The sequence below is a fragment of the Epinephelus fuscoguttatus genome, linkage group LG10 (assembly GCF_011397635.1).
Source record: "Epinephelus fuscoguttatus linkage group LG10, E.fuscoguttatus.final_Chr_v1".
NCBI lineage: Eukaryota > Metazoa > Chordata > Actinopteri > Perciformes > Serranidae > Epinephelus > Epinephelus fuscoguttatus.
In genome coordinates, this window is record NC_064761.1 from 38,958,777 (window position 1) to 38,986,533 (window position 27,757).

Sequence of the window (27,757 nt, forward strand, 5' to 3'; positions counted from 1 at the left end):
TTAGTAGGCCTCATGTTGCCAAAATACTCATGTAATCTGCAAGTACCTACCATAAGATTGCACAGAAGTACTTAAGTAAATGTAGCCTACTTAGTAACATTATGCCACTGCAAAAAATAGTGAAAATGTCAATAAGATGTGATGTTTTCTCTGACCAATGATCCCTAAATTAATACAAAAAAAGAAAGCTAATTAAATATCTAATCAATATATATACAAAATAGAATACAGCTATTAAGAAGTCATTTGTTCCTATGGCAGGCTGGATCTTAATTTTCATAAGAACTCATAATCTGGTCAATTTGGTGCTGTAAATTCATTCACGTGAATGAAGGGGGGAAAAACATCAGAGTGAGACCTCTCTACTGTCTCTCCGCTCAGGTGTGAAGTCATCCACCTGGCCAGGTAAGATACCTGACAGCTCCTCAGTTTGGCAGCAGCCACGTGACGTTGTTGTCCATCCACACTGATTTGAGGAAACCGGCGATTTTTCTCTGTCGCTCCAGGAAACAACCAGATTCCTTCATTAACCCAGTCCTGTCTTCAGAGATTTTTCAACCATGGATAAATTAAAATCGGTGTTGAGCGGTGAAGAGGCGCGCAGTCACGACCGAACCATTTTGGAGGTAAAATTAAACACAAGGTGAACCTACATGTTTAATCTCAATCTCAGGTGAGACACATGATGATGATTAAATCCACTCTCTGTCACCGCAGACTGTCAATGAAGCCTCGACTCTGGGCTGGGGAAACCGAGTGAAGGGATTCATCGCATGTTTCGTGGTGGGGGGCGCGTGCACAGTTTTGGTGAGTTATAATTTCTATATTATAATCTGCTTTTGTTGTCTCGTGCTCCACACAACAAGGAAGAGGCAGGGAGGAGGTGATGTGGCCCTACTGGTTCTTCTGGCTCTGAGGAATGTTGGAGATGTGTGACACAGTCCTGCCTTAAAGTGCAGCTCAGAGATGAAACCTGCAGCTCATGTGTGACCCACGAGGTCAAACATAACAGCTATGAATTAACTAAGTTCATGTATGTGTGTGTGTGTGTTTGCAGGGAGTGTGTATGCTCTTCCTCCCCAAAATCGGACTCACCCTCTTCATTGTCTTCTACACTTTTGGAAATATATGTGCTCTGTGCAGGTCAGTGTCCACAACTGCTGACATTAAAGCAGCTGATGATGAAACTGTGATAGATTTATTCTGAGGAGGAATTTGTTCTATTAGAATTTATATTTCAACATGTTTTGTTTTTTAATCCCATGATCCAACAGCACCATGTTTCTGATGGGGCCGATGAAGCAGCTGAAAAGGATGTGTGACAAAACAAGAGCTCTGGCCACCACGATAATGCTTGTGAGTGCAAAACTGCTAGTTTTTTACAGGCCCACAGACTTATGATTTTTTTTTTTTTGGAAACAGCTTGCACTCAAAACTTTACTTTAGTAGAATACAGTGACAAAAAAGTTTTGAGTACACCAGACACAAAATAAATGTGTCACATGACCCTTGTCTGACGGGACTTTTAAGTCAGTTAAACATAACTTTTTGTTGTTTGAGCGTTTAAATCCATGGTATATGAACATAAAAACATTGAGTACACATTTTACTACATTTTTAAAATTTCATTGAACTATAAAAGCTCATTGTTGCAAGCTGAGGCTTCTCGACTGCTAGAATAAGGCAAAGAGATAAATTCTGAATCAGGAAGCACAGTTTATTTCACCTCAGCACAACTTCATGTTAGACACTCTAATGCCCAGGTAGCCAAAATGACCTGGCCCAGAATTGGCCTGAACTCGGCATGCTGGATGAGATTAGCCGGGCCGCGTCCGGTCACCTGACTCGGCTGAGTTTTGGCATGAATGACGCTCCAGAATCAGGCCAAATCAGCTGGCCCAGTTCCGGCCTCCAACACTGCCCTCACTGGGCCGTTATTATAAATGACCTGGCCCAACATCAGCCCAAACTCGGAATACCAGATGAATTAGCCAGGTCGCATGCTGCAGCCCGACTTGGCTGAGTTTTGGCATGAATGACGCCCCAGAAGTAGGCCAGATAAGCAGGTCAGATTGCGGCTGCCAACACTGCCATCACTGGGCCATTATCAAAAGTGACCTGGCCCAGCTTTGGCCCAGACTCGGCACGCCAGAAGAAATAAGTCGGACCACATCCGGTCACCTGACTTGGCTGAGTTTTGGCATGAATGATGATGCAATGATGAATGACTTGGTATGAATGATGGCCCAGAATCGGGCCAAAACAGCTGGCCCAACTCTGGCTGCCAACACTGCCCTCACTGGGCCGTTATTATAAATGACCTGGCCCAACATCAGCCCAAACTCAGGATACCAGATGAAATTAGCCGGGTCACGTGCTGTAGCCCGACTTGGCTGAGACTCGGCATCATTGATGCCCCAGAATCGGGCCAGATCAGCTGGCCTGATTCTAGCTGCCGACACTGTCATCACTGGGCTGTTATCAAAAGTGACCTGGACCAGCATTGGCCCAAACTCGGCATGCTGGAAGAAATAACGGGCCACATCCCGTCGCCTGATATAGCTAAAATTTGGCATAAATGATGCCTGAGAATTAGGCTAGATCAGCTGGCCCAATTTTGGCTGTCTTCGCTGCCATCACCAGGTATCTACACAGGCTGTATTTACACGACTAAACTTTATAAATTTTAGTCAAATTTACTCAAAAATTGTTGATTTAACATAAAAAATTATGTCAAGCTCACAAGGGATGAGTTTTTGTGTCAAGAGGACATAATATTTCTAAGTCATTTTGACAATCTAGGGCATTTGTGTAGACTTTACATTAAAATTTTGTGTCATGGATGGATTGGTGTTTACAGTGCAGATCCTTGATTAAATGCATAACTACAATAGATTAAGAAGTAAAGTGCAAGTAAAGGTCCTGTATTTAAAACGTTACTGAAGTAAAAGTACAGAAGTATTACTTAGTATGTACTTCCTTCTTTTATCCAGATATACTCAAGCACAATCACACACATAGAATTTAAATGTGACTAAGGTTATTATAAAAATAGTTGAAATTCAGAATCATCTTCTGAGTCAAACATTAACCAGCATGTAAAAAAAAAAATCCATATTGTGAGTTTCATTTGTCCCATTCATTTCTCCAGACCTGCCTTGTGTTGACTCTCTGCGCAGCCTTCTGGGTGAGAAGAAAAATAGTTATCATCATTTCTGATTAATGAAAACATGACACAGTATTGATTAAGTCTGAACTCTGTTAATCAGCAGTTGTATTTTTATTTCTTACAGTGGAAGAACTTCGGACTTGCTTTGTTATTTTGCATCCTGCAGGTCTTGTCGTTCGCCTGGTGAGTCATTGTTTCTCCTCGTGGATTTCAGTCTGAGATGATTATTAATTTGTGACGTAAACTGTGTTGTGTTTGCAGGTACAGTCTGTCGTACATCCCGTGTGTGAGGTTTGTCATTTAAACATTTATTCAATTCAAATCTGCTGCAGAAATGTCCAGAATCAAAATGTGGATGTCTGATTTTATGTGAATCACTTTGCAGGGAGGCGATACTGAAGCTGGTGTCGGTCTTCTTGAAGTGAGTCCTGTCTCTGTGCAGAGGGCTCCGGCTGGATGAAGTGTTTTTAGAAAGCGGCAGGTCTCTTACTGAAGTTACTGATCGGCCTCAGAGAGTCTGTGACTCTACTTTTATCTCCACAAATGTTAATTTCCTCTTGTTCATGCTGCGTTCATCAAGCTGATTGATTTTTGGTATGTATTGATAACTTCAACCAATTTTAATGAGCGTGGGCTTGGTTTCCAATATGTGTAAATATTTGTAATAAATAAATGTGTTAATGGTTTTATAAATGAACACAGGACAGCCTCATTATTTTCATTACTGAGAGGAGTCAGTGTTAGTCCTCCAGGTCAGACTGGGCTTAGGCTTCGTTTCCACACTGGGGGAGACACAGACGCGGGATGATAATTTTGATCATCAAGCACTTAATTTTCTGCATTCTGGTAAATTTTAATGGACCAATTTGTGCCTTTTCTGCATCAATTTTTGGTGCATATGTCTTTAATATTGTCAGAATTAAAATCCTCTGCTTCTTTCATGTTTTACTGAGGGAAGGGACAAATGTACATGTTCTAAATATTGAGGAAGATGTGTCCCCTGCTTCCCTGCGGAAATGTACACCTATGCCTAAACACTTGAGCCAGACAAATCAGAGAGAGAGAGAGATTGAGGGGTAATATGAAAGCTTCAGATGGCATTAAAAATGACAAGTGTGAACAGAATTGTCTAGTTAAATCAGTTTAATTTGCTCTAACATTGAAAACATGCACATGTATCCAGGGCCGGCCCCAGACTTTTAGGAGCTCTAGCCCTCATTGTAACCTGTAACCATTCCTATTCTGGTGTAAACCTGCACAGCTTCTGTCCAAGTCTGACCTGGGTAGGACTCATGGCAGCATGTTTATGCCCAAACCCGATTAAAAACCTGAATTTCTACTGTATTATTAAAATATTAAAACATGTATTGCAAGCTGAGGGCTGACATGCATCCTCGCACCATTTCTCCTTTTTCTCTTCCTTATTTAAGTCTGTCGGCCGGTGCATGACAGGGTTGGCAGAGTAGGCTGCACTCAAATCAGGCTCAGGCAGAGAATCAGACCCTTACCATCTGTGACGAGCCAAACAGCATTGGAAAAACACCGATTTCCACCGTGAAACTACATTATTCAGTGTTTTTAAAGGTTTAAATAATCTGTTCTGTTTGTTTTGGAGAGGAAGAGACCTCTGTTGATAATTCGGCTCCTGGTAAAAACCTTCTGAACAATAAACACTGACGTTTCAGCTGGTTGTAACTTGCAATCTTAACCTCTCAATCTTACACACTGTTCCTTTTACTTGTTTTAAGAGCTTTCTCCCCCCACTGTCATCTTCTGCCACTAAATAATATTAGATTGGAAATATAAAAAATGTATGGGAGGGTCCTCCGTGTGTTTTAATATTTTTTAATTAGGTCCAAGTCATATTTTTATATTAAGTGCGCTGCTCTGCCACTGTTTGACAGAAGCGCGCGCTTTTTCCAAGCGTCACGTGACCCGGCAACCAGGAAGTGCAGTTGGATTCCACAACACAGAGGAGGACTCACTTGTCCGTACATGTCTGAGCTACAGAGTGTATAAATAAGCTAGAGAAAGTTGTGTGTTTGTGTTAGTCCTGCCGGTTTGGAAACATGACAGACATTTTGTTAAAGATAAAAAACAGCGTGGCGGACAAGAAGAAGACGGCTGTGACGCAGAGTGACGTACAGAAGTGGGGTTTAAAAGGTACGGAGGTTTGTTAACTTAACGTAAAGTTGTTAATTAATTCATTTAGGAAGATGCAGTTAGCTAGCTACCGGGTATGCTAATACTGTTTAAGCTAGCTTAAAAGTCGTCTTTGTTTTTAGCTTTAATACCAGTAATGTAGGTGGTTCTCCTGCCTGACTTACTTTAACTTCCATGAGATGTTTCATGTTGCTGTGTGGTGTCCTCACAGGGATACAGCTGAGACCCTACCAGCTGGATGGTGTGCAGTGGTTAACTCAGTGCCTGAAGAACCAGCAGGGATGCATTTTAGGAGACGAGATGGGTTTGGGGAAAACCTGTCAGGTAAGAGATCCATCAGTCTTCCTTTATTTATTTAATCTTTATTTACCAAGGATGGGTTGAGATCAAAGGAGCAGAGTTTAAGGTTTAGGGGGATTTAGTGGCAATTAGCAGTTAAAAGTGCAGATTGCAACCAGCTGAAACTCCTGGTTAGGAGTCACTCAATGTTCACTGTTCAGGAGGTTTTTACTTGGAGCTGAATTATCCACAGAGGTGTTCACCTCCGCAAAACAAACAGACAAGTTGATTAAAACCAGAAAAACACAGAATAAAGCCACAATAAAGCAGTTTTATGTTACAAATGAGTGTTTCTGTAACACTGTAAGTTTTCTTAATATAAGGCCTTAAAAAGTCTTAAATTGTCTTAAATTCAGATTCGATGGGTCTTAAATATTTTCAGTCACATTACCACAAAAGTTTCTCCAGCGTGACAGACCCAATGACTGTCACACTGACTGAAATTGCAATAATAAATAGCATTTATGACTTTTTTTACAATAAACACATGAAACTTAAAGTCACCCATTACTGTTCATTTCAAACAGACCTCAGTGTGCTTACTTCAAAAGAATGCTTATACATGTGTCACGAACACACACTTATGTTATGTGTATTTCCACTGCAGGTTTGGTCTTAAATTTCATATAAAGTATTAAAAAGGTCTTAAAAAGTCTTCAATTGAGCTTGGTTTTATCTGTAGACACCCCGTGTTTGGCATGTTGGAGACAGGCCACTGGCCCAGCACTTGTTGATGAGTGCTCATCTTATTTCTCAGATAACTTAAGATATAGAAGTTCAGGAGGTTTTTACTTAGAGCTGAATTATCTGCAGAGGTCTCCTCCTCTCCAAAACAAACAGACCTGGTGATTTAAACAGGTAGAATCATTGAATAAAGCATTTTCACATTAAAAAAAAAATTCTATATATATCAGTGTTTTTCTGATGCTCTCATTGCGCAGGGGTAGCTAACTACAGTAGTCAACACAAAAACATGAAGGGTCCTATCTAGAGCCAGTGTTATGTTTGTGCGTTCTGTAGAAACGTGGACAAGGACACTCTCCCTACGTAGATATAAACAGCTTATTTTAACATAATGAAAATACAATGATTCTCATTTTCAGGAGATGACAAACTAAAGAAAAAAGCATTTATATGTACATAAATATATTCAATTTCTGCCAATATATCCCTCTAAATCGTACACACTGGACCTTTAAAACTTTACAAGAGTTCAAGATAGGCAGCACAAGATACAAAAAGTGATTATAAACAGACACAGAACAAAAGAACAGACAATACTACAGTTTATAACATCTCATGGAGCAAAGTGCTGCACAAGCCACTCGGGGTGCAACTAACAAATATTTTTATTATTGATTAATCTGGGAATTACATTTTGAGATTGATTGTTGTCAATAAAATGTCAGAAAATAGTGGAAAATGCCCCGCGTAATTTCCCAAAGCCAAAAGTGACGTATTCAAATGGTATGTTTTATCTGAGCCACAGTCCAAAAATACAAAACTGTTCACTTTGTTATCATGTATGACAAAGAGAAGCATCAACGTCTCACATTTAAGAAGCATAAAACCAGCAAATGTTTGACTTTTTTGCTTAAAAAAATACTACAGCGATTGTTCATTAATCAAAATAGTTGACAATTAAATTTCTTTCAATTGATTAATCAACCTATTGCTGCAGCTCTGTAAACCATGCACCCAAAACATTAGCTAAAGCACTGGCAACCCAACGATTCTGTATTCATGTCTTTCAAAATGGATTTAAAGGCATTCAAAGAAATCAAATAATAAACTTTTAAAATATTCTATGAAGTATTCTTGTCTTAGGGTGCGAGATACCAAAAAGCCCTTTTCCCTGTGTAAAAAAGGGTCAGTACTGTAGGTTTTTATGCCATTTACTGAATGTCAAGAATTCATACTCATGTTTGTCCCTTCAGACGATCTCTCTGCTGGTGTACATGTCAGGAGCTCTGGGGAAGAAAGGTCCGTTTTTGATTCTGAGCCCGCTCTCTGTCATGGAGAACTGGAGAAAGGAGCTGAAATGGTACAATAAGATTTATATACTCATCTACATCCACATATCTAGATTTAAATTCATAGTCTGCCCATAACACCGCCCACCACAGACTGTAAACTACAGATATAACACTCTAAACTTGTGTTTTACTTGGTTCCAGCTTCGCCCCCTCTCTGACTGTGCTGGGTTACAAAGGAGACAAAGAGAGACGGGCTGAGCTTCAGAGAGAAACGGACACACAAGAGTTTAATGTTCTGCTCACCACGTATGAGGTCTGTGGCAATTTTATGAGAACAAAATTAAGTTTGTCTGCATTTGTCTACATTGACACTGACATGTTTTTTTAATCTTTCTGTTACAGCTGTGTCTCAGAGATGCTTCATTCTTGAAACGGTGAGTTTCTCATCTGAAACTTTGATTTGATTTTTTGGCGCATATTTTAGAAATGAGATTTGTTTGTGTTACTGTAAGAGGTGGGGGACTTGAGTCACATGACAACTGGGGTCAGACTCAAGTGGCAAATTTTAAGACTTGCTTGACTTACACTAGAAAAGATTCGTCTTGACTTTGACTGAGTATATTGATAGTAATTTACTTACTGGAAAACGATGCCATCATCAGTCAGTTTTCATACATCACCTCCCTGTTTACATGTAATCAGTGCTCACTGTGCTCCTCAGGTGGAGGTGGCAGGTGCTGGTGGTTGATGAAGCTCACAGACTGAAGAATCAGAATTCACTGTTGCACAAAGTCTTGACACAGGTACAGAGCTACACCTGGTTTGGACTGTCAGATGTTTGTTTCTTTGTCTTTCCCATCTTTATCTCTAACTTTCCCCTGTTCATTTCCTGTGTAGTTCTCAGTTGGTTTCAGAGTCCTGCTGACGGGGACGCCCATCCAGAACAACCTGCAGGAACTCTACTCTCTGCTGAGCTTCATTCAGCCCAGCATCTTCACAGCTGATGACTCGGACAACTTTGCCAACGCTTACTCCAACGTGAAAAGTCAACCTGCTCTTGGTATGAAGGATATAATTTTTGTAACTGTTTCTGTTACTAAAATCACATGGTGTGATCATCATGAGACAAATTATGGAGTAGATTCAGTAGTAGTTGATTATTCCTGTGATGTTTATCCAAATATGCCTTCTCATTAAGGGCACTATGTTGACAGATAAGATGTGATTACAGATGAAATAAATATGTGTATAATAAATAACAGAGACATTAAATACATTTTAATTTCTTTTCCCTTATCTTCCTGGCATGCTGCATCCCTTATTCTGTGCCTCTGTTTCCAGCTGCTGAGCTGCAGAGCATCCTGGAGCCCTTCCTGCTTCGTAGAGTCAAGTCAGAAGTGGCTGTCGATCTGCCAAAGAAGACTGAACTGCTGGTGTATCATGGCATGTCGGCTCTGCAGAAAAAATACTACAAAGCCATTCTGATGAAGGATCTGGGTGAGACTTCTGCACTGTGCTGTAAAGCCTGAATGCTTTTGGATTTTTGAGGCCATTACTGGTATCAATATGTGAGAGCCAGTGGGTATTTTTTAAGGAACACATAACAAAAACAATCTTTATACAGATCCCTTAGATTTTTGTTTTTTAGGGTCCTGACACACCAAGTTGACAGTCGGCAGTCTGTCAATGTCAGACCATGGGTGAGTGTCTGGCACCTTAGTGTTTGTAGTGTTTCCTGCACCGTTGGCACCAGTTGGCCCTCGCTTTTTCCGGACAATTCAGTATCAGGGTGTCTGTGGGGTCTTAAAAAGTATTAAAAGTTGATAAATGAAATGTCGGAAAATTAAGGCCCTTAAAAAGTATTAAAAAGTCTTAATCGCGATTTTATGAAGTATTAAATTTTCTTGGCATTCAAGCTTTGACAAAAAGTATCCATGAATGTATAATTTATTTTCCTTCTCACGACTATTACAAACAACGATGTGTAGGTAGGCACACTCGGACTGCCACTCGGGGCCATGCGCGTACCTGTGCGACATCATGTGGTGGCGCACGTCCAGGCGCCAAACAGAGGAGCAAAAGACAATAAAAATGGGGAAATGCAAGTTGATGGAAGGCAAAACACACGGACTGAGGCACATGTCCTGAATTTTGATATTGGTGTAATATTGTAATTTCAGCAAGTTGGCCTTGAATAACTGATGTTGAGCTGTAGAGCTGTGTTACTTGTTATGACCTAAGGTGTATTTTAATAAACCTGCCTTTGGTTTAATTTATTCTTTCAAGCTTTATTCCTTTTCATCTTATCTGAGTTCTGCTGTACGTTTGTGCTCCATAGATTTAATTGCAAACTACAACTGTTTAGTAAGTTAAAGATGCGTTAAAGTGGCGATGAGGTCTTAAAAAGGTATTGAAATTAACCTCGGGATTCCTGCATATACCCTGAGTATGTTGAATTGGCGGCGGAAACACTGATTACCATCACCTTCTGGTGTGGAGAGTTATTTCCTCTGACGCAGGCACACAACGTTTGTGCTAGTTTGCTGTTGGGTGTTGTCTTTGCAGTGTGTTCAAATACAACATTTTGGCTGAGACACAGGCAACGCGAGGCAACGAAACAGACGGCCTTTGTCACCTGTAGTTCTTTAATGTCGGTCCTGTGTGTTGGGGCCTTTTAAGAACTGTAAATAAGATACATACAAAGCAGGGCGGGGCATTGGTGGCTTAGTGGATAGAGCAGGCGCCCCATGTACAAGACTGTTGCCGCAGTAGCCTGGGTTCAACTCCAGCCCGTAGCCCTTTGCTGCATGTCCCTCCCACTCTCTCTCCCCCCCTTCATGCTTAAGCTGTCCTATCTATTAACGGCTGAAATGCCCAAAAAATATCTTAAAAAAAAAAAAAAAAGATACATACAAAGCAGGGCATTACGAAAAATAAACTTGTCAGTGCTCTCAAATGGAAATCTTTGATGGAAATCTTTGTAATGATGACACTGTTTTCAGAGTGATCTCAAAACTAGTTTGCCATTTCTGTTCTGCAATTGTCTTGTTACCTACTGGCTGACATATACACCTGATACCAAGCCTCTGCAACAAGTGAATAATGGCTGATTGATATATCAACTTGGCACATTTATCGGCCTAAAAGCCTTTATACACTGGGGGCGTTTCTTATCATGTGATAAATTTGTATGAAAGTATATTTTTGAAAAAGCGCTACAATTTTTTTTTTTTCCATAACAAGGTCGATAGTTTTTAGTTTTTACACACAACCAATCACTTTGTGTGGAACGGACACCATGTCACAGTCATAACAATGGTTGACCAGTTGATCGTTTCTCAACACCCTGTATTATATGACACAGGACAAAAAAATTTAATGACCGTGAACTCAAGGACAACGTGTGGAGTAACCACATGGAGGCTCTTTGGTCTAATCCAAGGTGGCAGACTTTGTTACTCCTTTCAACCTTGATATAGGCAGCGCACACCAGATCCGCTCCTTCTGTTCTTACTTTTCACAGTTAAAGCGTCTTGACATACAAACTGTATATCTGTTTACCAGAGGGGACTCAGATCAATTCAGTCGTATCTATTTAAACCTCTTTTTGAACAAATATTGCGACTGTCGCAAATTTGCATCACATAGTTTTGATGTGAAATATTGGCAGCTGAGCATTTTTATGTTACACCCTTGGCTGTTGATAGCCGTGGCCGGAGGCATTATGTTTTCCTGTTGTCAGTCCATCCATAGATCTGTCTGATACATGATATCTCAAGAGTGCCTTTAAGAGAATTATTTGAAACTTGGCACAGACATCGACCTGGACTCAGGGATGAACTGTTTAGATTCTGGCTGTTAAAGGTCAAGGTTACTGTGACCTCACAAAATACATATTTGGCCATAACTCAAGAATTAATTTGCTAATTATGACAAAATTTCACACACATGTCTAACAGGATTAAATGGTGAAGTGATGACATTTTATATCCAAAAGGTCAAAGGTTAACTTCAATGTGACATTATAATCTTGGGTGTCCACCTTGAAACTGTGCTGATTGTGTAGATCTTCTGTGCTGCTGGGTTGAAGATGTGCGTTAAGCATCCATGTTTTAAAATGTTCAGCTTCTTTGCAGCCACAACCATATTTGAAGTATTGTCACCTGTCATTGCAACATTTGAGTCTGGACAGACATGGACGTAACCTGTAATAGCAGCTTGACTGGTTTGCATACAACTCCAAGGCAGTAATTAAAGTGTGGAACATAAATCATCACCTGTCATGAATCTCTGTTTTCAGAGGCTTTTGGAAATGACCAGGGAAACAAGAACCGGCTGCTGAACATCTTGATGAACTTGAGGAAGTGTGTTGACCACCCGTACCTGTTTGATGGTGAGATATGCTCTGTTATGAATGAATGCCAAACAATTGTAAGTGGAATATAGGAGCATATTCTTTAACATTTCCCTTGTTCCTTGCGTAGGGGTGGAACCAGAGCCTTTTGAGATGGGGGAGCATCTCGTTGAAGCCAGTGGGAAACTTTGCCTTTTGGACAGCATGCTGACTTTCCTTCACAAAGGGTTAGTCTGTCTACTTGCTGTTGGGCCCCACCTGGTGGCGGTTTAGGCTCCGTCTCACTGCGACACCACATGAACTAAATGCTGACACAATGTTCCGATCACTTGGAGCAGTTAATTATACATGCTGACATGTCACTTAATCCTCCATAAGCACAAATGGTATCTTACTGTATTTTTCTTCTCACTTTTGTGGGTGAAGCGGCCATCGGGTCCTGCTGTTCTCTCAGATGACGAGGATGCTGGACATACTTCAGGATTACATGGAGTACAGAGGTGAACGCAGAGATATTTCTGTCTTGTAAGGATTGAGAACCGAAATTTGTCTCATGTTTCAGTGAGTTTCAATCATGTTTCTGAATTCACAGAGGAAACTATCTTTAAACTCTTTACTAATGGCAAAAATGTAACAGTATGTGTTTTATTTTTCTTCACAAATAAGCGCTAAATATATCTTTTCTGTTCAGATTACAGCTATGAACGTCTGGACGGGTCTGTCCGAGGGGAGGAAAGAAATCTGGCAGTGAAGAACTTCAGCAGCAAAGATATCTTTGTCTTTCTGCTCAGCACTAAAGCAGGTAACCGAAACCCTGAACTGTGAACTTGTTATGTGTAGGAGTCAACTGAACATGATCAGGTTTCAATCATGCTGATATTGCGCTTTTTGATGTATCAGGGATGTAAAATATTGGAAGCAGTATTTGCTTTTTTATGACTATTTTTTACTGTAATATAAGTTATCTTTCAGACTTTGTTTTGTACCTCTATTTGTGGTCAGTTGTCCTGTACAAGATCTTGAAGTATTTAATTTTGAAGCCACTGCTGCTGTAAACATCGCTCGTAGATACTGAGGCAGTTTTACACATTTGCAGCATTGAGTTTCTGTTGCAGGTGATAGATTTCCTCTTCCAAACAACACTGTGGCAGATCAGCAGATAACTGAGTAATTTCATATTATAAGTCAACAGTGGCTGAGCTGAATATGTAAACCGACAGTTGGCTTCATAGAACTTACTGAGAGAGGAAAGGGGACTGATCACACAGAGATAAGAGCTGCAGCAGGATGACGCACTGCTGTGAATAAGGCCAGCGACTTCTCTCCCCATTTTAAATGCAAAGCATGAAAGTCAGCAGTGGAACCTAATTTCCTGTCACAGCTTGTCACTTGTTGTGAATAATTCTTAAAGCTACATGAGTAAATAAGTGTGTCAATAACCTCTCTGCACTGTTTTCAGACATTGTGTGCTTTGTCTTTGCAGGTGGAGTGGGCCTGAACCTCACAGCAGCTGACACTGTCATTTTTATGGACAGTGACTTCAACCCTCAAAACGACCTGCAGGCTGCTGCACGCTGCCATCGGATTGGTCAGAACAGGTGATGGAAAAACAACATCAAGCAGGCTTCATTACAGTGTGAATGAATGAGAGAATGGTTTATTTTTGTGTCTGGTCATTTCAACACGACCCACCCCTTATGGAATTATTGAGACACATTTAAAGAAAACCTTTTTTTTTTTTTCCGTGCAATCACGCTGAAACAAAACTAAATGAATACCTAATACAAATGGAAAATAAACAGATAAGTGTTCAGAATAAAAAGTGTGGGAAGAAAACAGGAGACAGAGAAACTTTATACCTGCAAGTGTACTACATTCATCTGCTGAGCAAAGTGATGCTTCATAAGATCCACTCTGAGAGCCCGCTACTGTGCATAAATTGTATGTTTCCTTCTGTCCCAGGCTTTATGAATATACACTCACCCGCCACTTTATTAGGTACACCTTGCTAGTACCGGGTTGGACTGCCTTAATTCTTCGTGGCATAGATTCAAACATTCCTCTGAGATTTTGGTCCATATTGACATGATAGCACAGTTGCTGCAGATTTGTCAGCTGCTGGAAGTAGCCATCAGAAGATGGGTACACTGTGGTCATAAAGGGACGGACACGGTTTAAACCATGCTCAGTTGGTACTAAGAAAATATCCCCCACACCATTACACTACCAGCAGCAGCCTGAAGCATTGATACAAGGCAGGATGGATCCATGCTTTCATGTTGTTTCCACCAAATACTGACCCTACCATCTGAATGTCGCAGCAGGAATCCAGACTCATCAGACCAGGCAACGTTTTTCCAATCTTCTATTGTCCAGTTTTGGTGAGCCTGTGTGAACTGTAGCCTCAGTTTCCTGTTGTTAGCTGACAGGAGTGGCACCTGGTGTGGTCTTCTGCTGCTGTAGCCCATTTGCTTCAAGGTTGGACAAGGTGTTGTTGCTTCAGAGATGCTCTTCTGCAGACCTTGGTTGGAACCAGTGGTTATTTGACTTCCTGTTGCCTTTCTATCATCTTGAACCAGTCTGGCCATTCTCCTCTGACCTCTGGCACCAGCAAGGCATTTTCACCCAGAGAACTGCTGCTCACTGGATGTTTGGAGATGTCGACATTTTTATTCCACACATTCTTCTTCCTCGTCAAAACCTTACGCCTACATTACCCACAGTGTAACTTGGCTCTTGGAAGTTCAGTCTTGTGATTCAGCAGTGTTATGCTGACATTATCTCATGTGGCCTCAAGCTGCTAGCGTCAGGCCGTGATGAGGAGCAACTGTCCGAGGTCTTTCTAACTCCAAACGTCTAGATTTTTTTACTTTTCAAACTTGTAGTTCTCAGCCCCAACTGATGCTCACTCAGTGACATTACTGATTTGATACTTGTCACACTTCACCCAGGAGTCACAAACAGTGGTTCACATATACAGTAGTTCTCCCCGAGACCTTTAAACTCACTTTGATGTGAAAAATCTGTGGAGTTCCCCTTTAAGACTTCTGCGCTATGCACTAGGGGCACTGATTTTAAAAGATAAGGGCATTCAACAGGCCGAGAAAAAGGTCGAAAGAAAGATGCTTTTGAGCTGCATTATTATACTAAACCTCTGAGCGTCTCAGCCTCTGCTGTATTGGTATCGACCATTCTTTTTAAAACCTGTCTCACAAATTACCCAACTTAAAGTCCGTGTAAAGCAAATTCTGCTATTTTCTTCTAAACACATCAAATAGGTCATAAAAGTATTCCTCAAAATGTGTAAAAAAAAAAAAAAAAAAAAGCCTTTCAACCATTTACAATTGAATTGTGGAGCTAGGCTTCACAAGCTGTATTTCTAGGTTTCTGTGTTTAGGATTTAGTGGGCAGGTCTTAAATCATAGCCGCGTTACATAACGGAGCTATCCCTGCTACAAGCACGCCCCCTGAGGCTGTAGCAGTATAAATAGAGGGAATCGCCTTGTTTTTTTACAAATACTTCCGGGTAGAAAACCAGCAGAGTTTAGCTATATATATATATATATATATATATATCACATTTTTCACGTCACTATATCACCGTTTAGACTAATCTGATGTAAAGTCTACAAACACAATGATTGAACAAACATTACTGTTTCTGTGTGCACATTTTGTAATTAATAACATGGTTATTGTAGATTAGCTGGGCTAGCCGTTAGCTGTTAGCGGTGTCTGTAATAACTCAGTAACTCAATAAACGGTCTGTGAAAAAAATATTTTTTCCCAGCGGATATCTTAGTTACAACATGAATGAGCTAGCAAAGCAGTTTTGTGTTGCTATGTGTGGTATTTATTCAGTTTTGGGAAATCACGAGGTCTAGAAAGCATCAGTGGCTGCAGCTGACAGGGACAGCTAACAGCAGCAGCAAAGCTAACATCAGGACGTCATCTGTTAAAAGCCTCCTGTTGTTGGATACGACATGAAACTACTCCAGTTAGCTCAATCATGTTGTAACTAAGACATCCGCTGGAAAAAATATTTTCAGTCAGTGGAGCCAAACCGACACTCTCCCTCCCTGGATTACATCCTCCCGTCCCGCCGGCTACAGGTGCGGGGTTACGTCCTTGTACAGTACACAGAGGAGGCTCCCGTCCTGCGAGTGGGCGTGGACTGAATGGCTGCAGCCTGGAGTCATGACACAATGTATGGGACTTTTGTGCCCTCCGGCAGTGAGAGTAATATAAGACACTCATGATGCATGCTTTTAACATATGCCTGCAGATGAGCTTATCGCACCTCTCCGGCCTCAGGAGTGCTCTTCATTTACTTAATCCATTCTTTGAACTTGTATTTTATCTGGTGCATCCGCTCCAGAAACTTTTCTTGGATGCTTCTTTGGATTTTCCGCCATACTCCTAACTGCTACTGTGCTGCCTCTCCACCTGTCTACCCGTGGGTGTATTAAGAGACATGGATACAGCATTGAAGGCAGGACCCCGTTCATTCCTGTAAAAGTTGCTCAGTGATGCATGAAGCCAAAAAAGCTCTATACCTGTGGTATGTAGTCATGGGTGCAGATCTGATGACAAGTTTGGAGGGGACAAAATCAGTTGTGATTTTTTTTTTAATTGCACGCGTGCAAATCATGCCCACACAGCGCTTGAGATTGCCAGCATATTTCACGATTTCATAGAGGCTCATCACCATCACCAAGTCATTCAAAAAGCACTACAAAGAGAATCATATGCTTACCTTTACTGTTTATTTCTCTTAAACAGCCAGTAGTACATGTAACCAGCCATCACCCTCCTTTTCACTGCTTCGCTGTTAGTTAATGCTACTTCTAGTTTCAGGGTCTCAGGCATGTTATGTCCACTCACGTTCTCATCTCTCGCCTCTCACGGATTCCCATTTCTCCTCATCATCTTCCCCTTCTCCCAGTATATAGGACTACTGTATACATTTGTTCAATTTCAATCATTTAAGCTATTTAGAATTGGGGGGGACAATTTGTGTTTTTCAGAATTTGGGGGGGGGCATGTCCCCCCCGTCCCCCCCGGGATCTGCACCCATGTACGTAGTCACTTCTGTTGTGCCAGAGTAGGAAAGTCGCCACAACTCCAGTATACTACAACACAGAGAGCTCTCCCTGGCAGCAATAGGCTTAATCACCATTGTGTGAACTTGTTTGTAACAGATGTTCATTTATATGTAAAAGCTCCACACTCCAGCTTTAATGATGGTGTAATGCTAAATTGCTGGAGAACGCCTTTAAACTCTGAGTGACTCATTACAGGCCGGTGAAAGTGATTCGCCTTCTGGCAAGAGACACTGTGGAGGAAATCATGTATTCTCGTGCTGTATCCAAGTTGCACCTCACCAACACTGTTATTGAAGAGGGACGCTTCTCTTTGCTGGACCAGGCTCAGTCAGCTGCTGCAGGACTGCAGGTTTGTCAACTTTGAAATCTCTGACAAAAACATGGCGCCACTATTTACACTCTTTGAATCCTACAGTTTCTGTGTCTGTGTCCACTTTTACGCAGAAAACCTCCTGCTGTCTTTGTTTTCACCAGAACAAGTCACCACTCATGTTTCCTGTTCCCCACAGCTCAGTGAGATCTTGAAGTTTGGAGTAGATAAGCTTTTGTCTTCGGAGGAGAGCTCTGTACAGGATGTGAAACTGGAGAAGATCCTCGGTCCATCACGTGGCGGTCAGTGGGTGGATGAAGACTTCACCTCTCTCAGAGAAGGGGAGGAGGAGGAAGAGAACGGCTCTGAATCTGACGCCCAGAGTATGTTTGATCTTTAAAGCCGCTTTGTTTATGTGTGCAGAATATTCAGAGCTTTTAACCTGGTTTGAGGTCAGCACATGTGACTTTTATCTCATGCTGGTTAGAATACCACTGTACACTCTGTTCAACAGGTTGTTCTGGCATGTGAACGTCTCACTTTTACTTTTGGTTCTCAGCCTGCAAACATAACCACACAAGAAAACACACCACAGATTTCATCTGTTGAGTTCATATTTAATTTTCCATGTGTGAGGTGTGATGAATATAACAATCACCATCATGCTGTCCCATCCTTCAGACCACATGTACTACTTTGAGGGGAAGGACTACAGTAAGGACCCCAGCTCTGAGGACCAGACCAGCTTTGACCGTTTGTTGGAGGAGCAGCTGGCCGAGTTCCAGAAAACTGCAGGAGAGGGACGAGCTCTGAGACACAAAGCTGGAGTGAGATTCTTTGTCCTTTAGTCACAGCTGATGGGAACATGTTTGAAAGGGATAGTTTGAATCTTTTGAAGTGGGGTTGCATGAGGTACTTATCTATAGTAAGTGTAGATCGCAGTCAGCAGGCCTCCAGTTTGGAGTCGCAGGCAGGAGTACCACCACAGACGCTAAGCGATGTACTGCTGTGGATGGGGGCAGCAAAATGTATTTTAGCTACCTAAAAAACATCAGTATCAGCTGAAGTGTACGCTATATTGAGAATATCTTCACAGCTTTACCTTGCTGTCAGACAGCCCTTTCAGACGAGGCCATAACCTATGCTCTCTCTCTCTTTATTTCAACACAGTGAACAACAGCCACACCCACTCCTTTCCCACAACCTGTAACAAGCTGCGTGAGATGGCATGGGGTAGAGCAGAAACAAAAATTAGAAATTAAAAAGTAAATACATGAGTAACAGAGTGCGTGAATGACTGTGCGCTGACAACATACAGGCAGAGGTAGTGATCTGACTCTGTGATGATGAACACTAGAGACTACAGTCACAGAATGATATGAAGGGTTGCCACTTTGTGATAGATTTATATTTTGAACCCCTCAGAGAATATTAAATGTTCTCAAGCTTGAGAAAGAACATCACATCTGTATCCAAGTAGAAATGGAGGGGAGCTGTGAGGATTTCCATTTGAGAAGGACTCTAACCTGTGCTCTCTTCAGAGCACCAGACTCCTGTGACAAAAACAGTAATTTTACCTCGCAGAACACAGGAGCTGCTGGTCTACGGCTGCTTTGATTGGTCAGTTTGTTTGTGTTATTGTGTAACTTTAGTGAATCCAAACTAACTCATAAAAAACAAAGTAACACAAAAACTCAAACTAACTAACTAGGGCTGACCTTCAACTTCATTTTGGAAAAATGAAGCTGGTTGCTGATAAGTAGTGTTTAACTTTTGATTTAACACTAAAAATTAAAATCCTCGGCGCGCACTGCAGCACAAGCAGACAGATGCACGACTCAGAGCAGCATGTGTCACTGACACCAGACTCAGAGCGCAGCGGACCGGTGGAAAATGTCACCATAAGCATATTATTTTACATCAGTAATATCTATTTTATCATTATTTTGAGTCACATTGTTGAAAGAATTTAGTCATCTGTGTTCAAGCAGGATAATAGGTCTCCATTCATTGCACGTCGGGCTTTCTATTTCCTTGTTGGAGATGTTTTCTTTTTTAATTACATGATAGCTATTCTCCCTTAACTCGCCAGTAAAGAATACCTTTGTCCATTTCAAATAACCCGTGGCAATAATAATATCCCTGTTCTCTGATTTACTGTGAAACTTTTTTAGGCAATTCACGCAACAATCAGACCAGATGACTTCTTTACTCGGCCTAATGGGGTTAGTGTTGTGTTCAAAGTCCACCAAAAAAAAGGGAGAATTTATTTATTTATTTATTTATTTTTTTCCACAATCGAATCCCGTGGCATCGAACTAAGGGTCAGCCCTAAAACTAACTGATAGAGGCAGCGGCAGACCAACAACTCGAAGAAAAAGAAATATGGCTTCAGTTCTGTGTCGGAATATTGACAAAGTAGAACTTTTTTTAAACTTTAAACTTTTTAAACTTTTTTAAACTTTAAAGAAAGATGCTAAAATACTCACTCACACTTTCATTTCTAGCATGTAAGACTATTGTAATTCTCGTTTGACTGGATTATCTAAAAAGTCTAGAGAACAACTACAGCTAGTTCAGAATGCTGCAGCCAGAGTGTTGACTAAAACAAGGAAAATGGATCCATTACCCGACTGCTTCAGACTCTGCACTGTCCACCTGTCTTCTAGAATTGTTATTTTACTTGTTTAAAAAAATTTAAATGGCCTCGCTCCTCCCTACATCAGAGATTTTCTTTTATTTTATGTCCTCCACAGCTTCTCTTTTGAATGTCCCATAAAAGTACGTGTGAGATTGCTTCTGTTTTTAGACTTATCTTTTTATCTGACTTTTAACTTGGAGTAATGTTATAGCCTTAGTTTAAGTTTTAATCATTAGGTTTTACATTATTTGTATCCATGATGTTTATTTTATTTTATTTTATTCATTTTTGATATTTTTTATTTTATTGTAATTTTTTGTCTCGAAAATGTTTATTTATTGTTGTTTATTTTTGTTTTCTTGCTATGTGAAGCACTTTGGGCTCCACGTTCGTATGAACGCTGCTTTATGAATACATTAAGTTGGAGTGTGATTTTCTCTGTGTGCTCCCAGTTTTCCCTGTCAGTAGCCTTTGGGATTCCCACAAGGAAGAGGAAACCTCTCACTGAGGCCGAGCTGGAGATGCGACGCCAGAGACGAGAGGAGGCTGCAGCCAAGAGAGCCAAAACTCAGGAGGAAGCAAAGAAAAAGCAGCAAGAGCAGAAACACAAGAAAAAGTAAAGTTTTGTTGATTAAGTCACGCTTTTCTTCAGCTCTCAGTAACTTCACTTTCTTTTGACACAAACGGTTTTCTTGCCATGCAGAATGGCGTGGTGGGAGTCTTGCGGCTACAGAACGTCCTGCCTGCCATCTGTGGACAGCGAGGAGGACGAAGAAGACGAAGAGGATGATAGCAGCGTATGCTCCACTGACTCTGACAGCACGGCCATCAACTATGTTCTGGGGGATGTTACTCATCCTCACACCGCTCAGGGAGACGCTATTATCGTCCACTGTGTTGGTACGAAACCCATATTTCAATATTGTTACCACAGCAACATGTCACCTAGTATGATAAACTGATGTCTGTAGTTTGCCTTGTTCTTTGTTCGTCTGTGTGCAGATGACTCAGGTCGGTGGGGCCGGGGAGGCTTGTTTACTGCGCTTGAGGTAAGATCAGATGAACCACGGAAGAAGTATGAGTTGGCTGGCAAGATGAAAGGTAAGATTAACCATGAAGATTACAAAGAAAATGAAGACTGATGCTATTAAGGGGAAACCTCGCTGCCTTTCATTTAGAATGTTGTGGATTGATGCAATCTGGCAGTGCCGCCATATGCCAGGATGCACTGAGCACGTTGTCGCTGTATATCACAACCCCGGCCTATAGCTATTACTTTGTTGGTCAAAACATAGCATCAGGTGACTTGAGGACTCACTCAGAGGTTGTCTGCCGTCTTGGTCCTGCTGGTCTCCAGCACACCTCAAGTGAGTGTAGACCGTTGTTGTCAATGCTGGAATAGCAACTTTCTCTGCAGACTCTGCCACTGAATCAGGCATTTGTAGAACAGCTAATAGGAGTGCCCTCCCTCTGAAATGGCCTGTGATCAGCCAGAGTCTCCCATCACATGCTCTCTCCGCCTTCTGACAGTCTGGGGACACTCCTTTCTAAAGTGTGTTTAACACACCGGAGAAAAGGGCCGGCAACAAAGCAACGCCTCTTGCATTTTTTTAAAAGGACACGCCTACTTGGAAATGTGCGCTCCCCCTTTTCTCGTCCGCAAGGAAACAAACACAGAGAGAGCTTGAAAATGGATGCCGAGAAATTTAACTCCGTTTTATCAAACGTGTGCTCAGTCCACAAGATTGTGGAAATGAAGGACTTACAGCGGCTTTGTTTAAAACTTTTAATGCAGTCGTTAATGTTTACGAGCACAAGAGTTCAGTGAGCCACCGAAGGACCGCCCTGCGGATTTACCATTGGTTCTGCAACGTAGGGAGTTTTTTTTAAACTCTGAAATTCTATCTGCCCATCTAAACACAAAATCAGGGAGAAAGTCATCAAGACATCAGTCTTTCACTGGCGACATCCTTCTGAATAAATACAGCTGAATATCCTAGTCAGCCAAAACACTGTAAACTGTATCCGTGTTCTTAAAATCCTCAGCACTTAGACTCTGAGATGCCATTTTCGCTGTTGGAAATGAATCTAGTTTGCAATAAAAAACAGAGAAGTTCTGTTTTTGAGCTGTATCTAGAGCACGCCCCCAGAACACTCAGAGATGAAATCCAGCCTGTAATTCTTCCTGCCTCCGATTACGTCACTGGTTGTAGGAAGAACAACAGATTTTGCAGCTGCAAACTCAGCTTTCTCAACAATATAGCACACACACACACACAGAAACTTACTTCAATCGACTGTATTTACAATCAGCACTGATTAAACATGCACATAAAAGGTGTTGAGTTTCCCACTGTAGCATGTTCACCTGTAATGTTTGTTGAGATAAATGAAAATAAATTACAAACTAAGTGTGAATATGTTGTTTATTTCAGATTTGGACCTTGGACATGTGCTGCTCTTCCCCATCGATGACAAACAGTCCAGATTAAGTGGCCAGGATCAAGTAGGTTCTCTTTAAATGAAACCCACAGTGCTGCAAAGAAATTGCCTGGAAATGTTTGCTCCATGATGCGTGCTGCTTCTTTGCAGTAGTTGTGATCTACAGTGTGATACACTGGGTTTGGGTTTAGGTGTGGTGACAGTATTCTGACAATGTGGCAAAGTGGCAACAGATATAACTGTGATAGTGATAAGATACTGACTTAAGCTGTTTCTCCTTCTTGTCATCTCAGTTGGCCCTGATCGTAGCACAGCAGCGAGACAGAGCGAACAACTTGTCTGGCATCTTTCTAACTGCTCTTGACGAAGGTCTGAAGAAGATTTACGCTGCAGCTAAAAGAAACAAAGGTACTGTCAAGCACTCAATATTGAAGACATGAAACAAAAAGTAAACCATCTTTTTCATGTGGTGTAAATAGTGAAATTGAAAAACCAGACGTTGTTAGAGTGAAGTCATCTGTGGCTAAAAGGACGTCTCACTTACCAATAACATGCTGATAATTACATCTCTGTGAGGACTGACAGAAAGGAGGGGCACGATGAAAGCACAAGAGTCTTATTGTTAGACTTGACTGATGAGATGTATGGGACATCTTGTCGGCGTCACTTTGTGCGCACAGAAAAATTCTTGCAACCGCAATTAACTGGAGAACAATACATGAGAAGACTTTGATTTCCCTCAGGTCATTCTACACAATAGATGAACACCAGCGCCTAAAGTTACTTGCTTGCTTCTGTTGTCGTAGTATTTCATGTAAGTGACATAAACTCTTCTGAGCTCTGTCACAGTCGTCTCTCCCTCAGTTCATTGCCCAACCAGAAATGTCGTCAGTATGTGTAACTAAACTATGGTAAAGTTTCCTCCATCTTACCAACGCCCAAATCTCCCTGCTTCTCTCCCAGCTCCGGCTCAAATCCCCCTGCATGAAGCTTTTCGGGTACACCGGCGGATTTTCACTTGCTCAAGAGTTGTTGCTCAAACTACAGATTGTACTTTCTGATTTTATGCCTGCCACCATGGATGCAAAGAGTATAGAGGTTGATCATGAGAGAGACCCGCCCCTCCTATGTCACCCACCCGATTTTTGGTCTGGTGTGGCACAGTGCATTCTGGTAGTCTTTCTACTGCACAGACAGCCCAGTTTTATGAAAAGACCATCTTTCCAGCTGTGAAATACTTCTTTAACAGTCATGCTAACCCTCACTGAACTATCTTTGCATTTTCCCCAAATAGCAAGTGTCCATCTTCCTCGCATCGGCCACTCCACCAAAGGCTTCAACTGGTACGGCACAGAGAGGCTCATCAGGAAACACCTGGCCTCCAGAGGCATCCCCACATTCATGTATCTTTTAAAATCTAAAAAGTAATGTTTTTCAGAATCTATCTGAAAGGTTGGAGTCATTTTCCCTTAACTCACCTCACAGATACTATCACAGCAGAGCAGCAAAGAAAACAGTTCCACCTCAGGCATCCACCTCTGCGACCTCAGCATCAACATCCTCCCCCGAACCGCAGCCGCACAACCCAGACAGGCTGAGTGAAGACGAGACAGAAACAGAAACCTCCGGCCCCTCGACTTCTCTCCAGAGTTGCGGCCCTGCAGAGCTCCCTGAATTCATGAGGGGAGTCCGTGTGTTTTTCTACAACCTGTCTGCAACAGAGAGGAAGAGGCTGGCCCGCTACCTCATCACATATCCTTTCAGACTGGGTGTCTTCATCACAGTAATGTGCTGTTGTAAGATAATTTGTGATATATGTCCAGGGTGTCCTTAAAAAGTCTTAATTCGAGCTCCTCTGCATGAGAGTACACATTTATGATGTTACATATCCTTAAATCTTCCACTAAACCAAATACTGTCTTTTAACTTTATACTTGCACTTACCTGTTGGCAAAATGTAGATTAACTCAACTCACTCTAATAACCATATTTCTACATATAACTTACCCCTGCACGGGACCACATGTATACTACTATTCTGGATGATTTTGTCCAATAGTGTGTCTTAAATTTAGTTAAAATTTATCTTGAAAAGGTCTTGGTAAGCACTAAATTTAAAGTCAAGTCAGATTTATTTATGGAGCATATTTGAAAACTACAAAGTGCTTCACAAAGAAATAAAAAAACACAGGAACGATCAAATAAGAACAGTCATAAATAGGAGAATCTTAAGTAAAATTAATAAGAGCTTATAATATTTAGACAAAATCATAACACAAAAATAGCAGTGCACAAACAGCCAAATAAAATACAGAAAAATCTTAATCATATTTAGAAGGCTAAAGAAAAGAGATGGGTCATTAGATGCGTTTTATACGTTTCAGTAGAGGGGGACGATCAAACTGTAAGAGGGAGACTATTTCACAGTTTAGACCAGCGACAGAAAATGCCTGATCACCTTTAATTTTTTACTGGGACGTGGAATAGAGAGCTAGGGAAGGCAGAATTTTAAAATGCACCCTTCTGTCCTGAGCCCCTCCTCCAGATGACCACAGGCACATGCACACGCTTCACTACAGTCACCCAGTGTTTCCCATACATTGATTTATTTCATATTATTTCGTTAAACGGTTGCCTGCAGCAAATTTATTCCACCTATCCTTGCCGTGTTCTCTCTCTGGATATCAGACCACAAATTAGACAACCAGCTAATGTTAGTCAACCCTTCGACCCTTCGCGTTGCTCCCTGCTGCTGTGGACTACTTCCCTGGAAGAAGAGCGGGCAGCAGCCTGGAAAACTGACCTTCTGTTGGAGGCTGTGGCGGCTCAAGTCCAGCCAGCACAAACTCCCCAGCGCCGGGTGTCACAGTGGGTTGGGTGCCAGCAGTAGTGACGGGGGTTTCCGCTGGTTGGATTCGAGTTGCTGTGGCCACTGACTAGGGGTCCATCTCTCAAACTGCTGTCCACTCTCCTCTGAGCAAGATGCTCTACGGCAGTGGGGAGTGAGATGGAGGACACACCGTGATTTGAGGCTCTAGCTAACGTCACCTACATAAACATGAACTTGAGGCTGCAGATGTGACCCTTCGGCTCCAGTTAACAGAAGGCTAAACTTTTAGCAACGTTTTCTCTCTATCTCTGAAACTCTTCGCTGATATTGACACATGTTGTGTTTGGTTCATTGTCAGACTCTCTTGTAGAATCTGATAAGAAGTCCATCTTCATGTTTTTGGATTTCTTTGTAGTGTAGACCGTTGTTGTCAATGCTGGACAGCTAACAGCTAATAGGAGCTCCCTCCCTCTGAAATGGCCTGTGATCGGCCAGAGTCTCCCATCACATGCTAGATTTTTTAAAGTCTAGTTTTCTCTCAGACTACTTGAATCACAATATGGTCAAATATTTATTGTAATTTTTGCTCAATAATGCCAAAATCAAACTGCCTACCCCAGCTTTAAGTGTCACCCTGATTTTAAAGCATAAAAAACATGACAGTAAAATACAGATATGTTGTCAAAGTGTCCTTAGCTGCAGTGCACTTATGATGGAGATGAGGAGGAGATCATGAGTCCGGACGTCACCCACATCGTCGCAGAGGTGGAGAACAGCGTCCACACACAGGTTAGTGAGAGATTTACATGCTGCCAAAACATTTAAGACCTTTACATCCAAAAGCACGACAATAAGAGATGAGGAAAAGCATAATTTTACTGTCTGATCTGTGTGAACCAGGAGCTCCAGGATCTGGTGCGTCAGTACACTCAGGCTGTCCCCGTGCAGAAGGACTGGTTGGAGTCCTGCTTCTCCAAACAACGAAAAGTCGACACTGCTCCGTTCCTCCATCTGCTCAGATAACACTGTGTTTCACTGTTTTTTTAATCTCTCTTTTTTTAAACTTTCCTTTTGGGTCGAGCTTGAATGGACTTGCTTGAAAATACTTAAAATGATATCAGAGCAATTTGCACTCAGTGGCTTATAGTTAGTTTATTTTTATTTATGTGTCATGCAAAACATCTGGCCCAATCTACATACATCTTCTGGGAATATATAAATAAATATAAAGAGCAAAAGTAATGCAGTTAACTTGGGCTGGGCGATATGACCAATGTGTGTGTATTTACAGGCTGAACGGTGATACACAATATATATCTCAGTATTTTCTACAAAATGGGCGACATGTTTTCAGTTGCAAGTCAAATCCACATTTGAGATGTCAAAAGCACTTTTATGAAAACAGACGTGATCAAAATAAAATGTAAAGACAGGGATTTTATTCCCCCTGTTTGAAAATTATGAAAAAAATAAATAGCAGGGCACTAAACTATAACATGAGTATAAAAGTATCCAGTAGGCCTAAATCCATTGTAGTTTGGAACAATCAGAAATCTTTGCGGGCAGAGTTAAAACATTATTTTCCATCTGTTGGGCTTTTAAATTAATCTTTTCATTTTTATTTTGCACAGAGCATCAACAGAGAGGCAGAGGGAGGGAAGGAGCGAGAGACACTTTGTCCTCGTTATATACGTTCTATATATAAAATGTCTCTGCTGTCGATGCATTTTTTTTTTTTTTTTTTATTAACACATCTGTCGCCTGCATTCAGGCGCTGTCTCCATATCACACATTAGACCACAGCTACCAAGAAGAAGAACAGCAATGCACTTCGAGCCACCTCAAGCTACTTCTTGCCTTAAGATATATCAATATATCGTACGTAGTCATTACATTGCCCAGCCCTACAATTAACACATTATAAAGCAGGGTGAGAATTAAAAGAGACCTCACAATATATGATATTATCAAGATACTCCAGTCATGATACAGTATCACTGCAATTTTTAACATTTTGAAATATGCTGAGTATTGCAGTAGCATATATTGTGATTTATTATGTTGTTCAACTACGCATTATGTCCGCCAAACTTTGTCAGCAACTGTGTTATCTGATAAGATACAAGTTTTCTGTCTGTTCATTTCACGTCAGTCATTTTATCTGCTGCAAAAATGTTTCTAGAGGACTGAAAATGCACTTGATTTTATTGTACTAGTAGGCGGCTGGAAGTTGCAATATTAGTAATTTATGTAATAAAAAAAATCAATACTTTGCGACTGTGTATATTGATACAGTATATATATATATATCACCCTCCCCCTAATCAGTCCTTCTATTTTCATCCGCTCATCCGGGGCCTAGTCGTGGGGGCAGCAGGCCAAGTAAAGCACCCCAGACATCCCTTTCCTCTGACCCCAAGATGTTCCA

At 41.3% G+C, this 27,757-nt stretch overlaps 2 protein-coding genes across 2 annotated transcripts; both read left to right on the forward strand.

The window, feature by feature from the left end:
* Positions 1-444: 444 nt before the first annotated feature.
* On the forward strand, positions 445-3,866 carry sft2d2a (SFT2 domain containing 2a). Its single transcript, XM_049588449.1, has 8 exons — positions 445-626; positions 718-807; positions 1,058-1,143; positions 1,275-1,356; positions 3,152-3,187; positions 3,294-3,352; positions 3,431-3,460; positions 3,555-3,866. Exons 1-8 carry the CDS (start codon positions 561-563, stop codon positions 3,592-3,594), a joined length of 489 nt encoding a protein of 162 aa, XP_049444406.1. The 5' UTR covers positions 445-560; the 3' UTR covers positions 3,595-3,866.
* A 1,247-nt stretch (positions 3,867-5,113) lies between these two features.
* On the forward strand, positions 5,114-27,603 carry chd1l (chromodomain helicase DNA binding protein 1-like). Its single transcript, XM_049588434.1, has 25 exons — positions 5,114-5,332; positions 5,544-5,656; positions 7,609-7,715; positions 7,849-7,960; positions 8,050-8,081; positions 8,369-8,450; positions 8,545-8,707; positions 8,989-9,144; positions 11,948-12,040; positions 12,132-12,228; positions 12,428-12,501; positions 12,693-12,803; positions 13,485-13,599; positions 17,302-17,455; positions 17,616-17,799; positions 18,098-18,243; positions 20,510-20,673; positions 20,761-20,957; positions 21,060-21,158; positions 22,493-22,563; positions 22,793-22,907; positions 23,794-23,902; positions 23,985-24,248; positions 26,034-26,118; positions 26,230-27,603. Exons 1-25 carry the CDS (start codon positions 5,239-5,241, stop codon positions 26,350-26,352), a joined length of 3,060 nt encoding a protein of 1,019 aa, XP_049444391.1. The 5' UTR covers positions 5,114-5,238; the 3' UTR covers positions 26,353-27,603.
* Positions 27,604-27,757: the final 154 nt, after the last annotated feature.

What these genes read in the sequence shown, in the direction of transcription:
- sft2d2a (XM_049588449.1), top strand. Translation starts at nt 561, where the DNA reads ATGGATAAATTAAAATCGGTGTTGAGCGGTGAAGAGGCGCGCAGTCAC. An exon ending in AATATATGTGCTCTGTGCAG is followed by an intron (nt 1,144 to 1,274) that starts GTCAGTGTCCAC and finishes ATGATCCAACAG; the next exon opens with CACCATGTTTCTGATGGGGC. An exon ending in TGGCCACCACGATAATGCTT is followed by an intron (nt 1,357 to 3,151) that starts GTGAGTGCAAAA and finishes TCATTTCTCCAG; the next exon opens with ACCTGCCTTGTGTTGACTCT.
- chd1l (XM_049588434.1), top strand. Translation starts at nt 5,239, where the DNA reads ATGACAGACATTTTGTTAAAGATAAAAAACAGCGTGGCGGACAAGAAG. An exon ending in TGGAGAAAGGAGCTGAAATG is followed by an intron (nt 7,716 to 7,848) that starts GTACAATAAGAT and finishes ACTTGGTTCCAG; the next exon opens with CTTCGCCCCCTCTCTGACTG. An exon ending in TTCTGCTCACCACGTATGAG is followed by an intron (nt 7,961 to 8,049) that starts GTCTGTGGCAAT and finishes TTTCTGTTACAG; the next exon opens with CTGTGTCTCAGAGATGCTTC.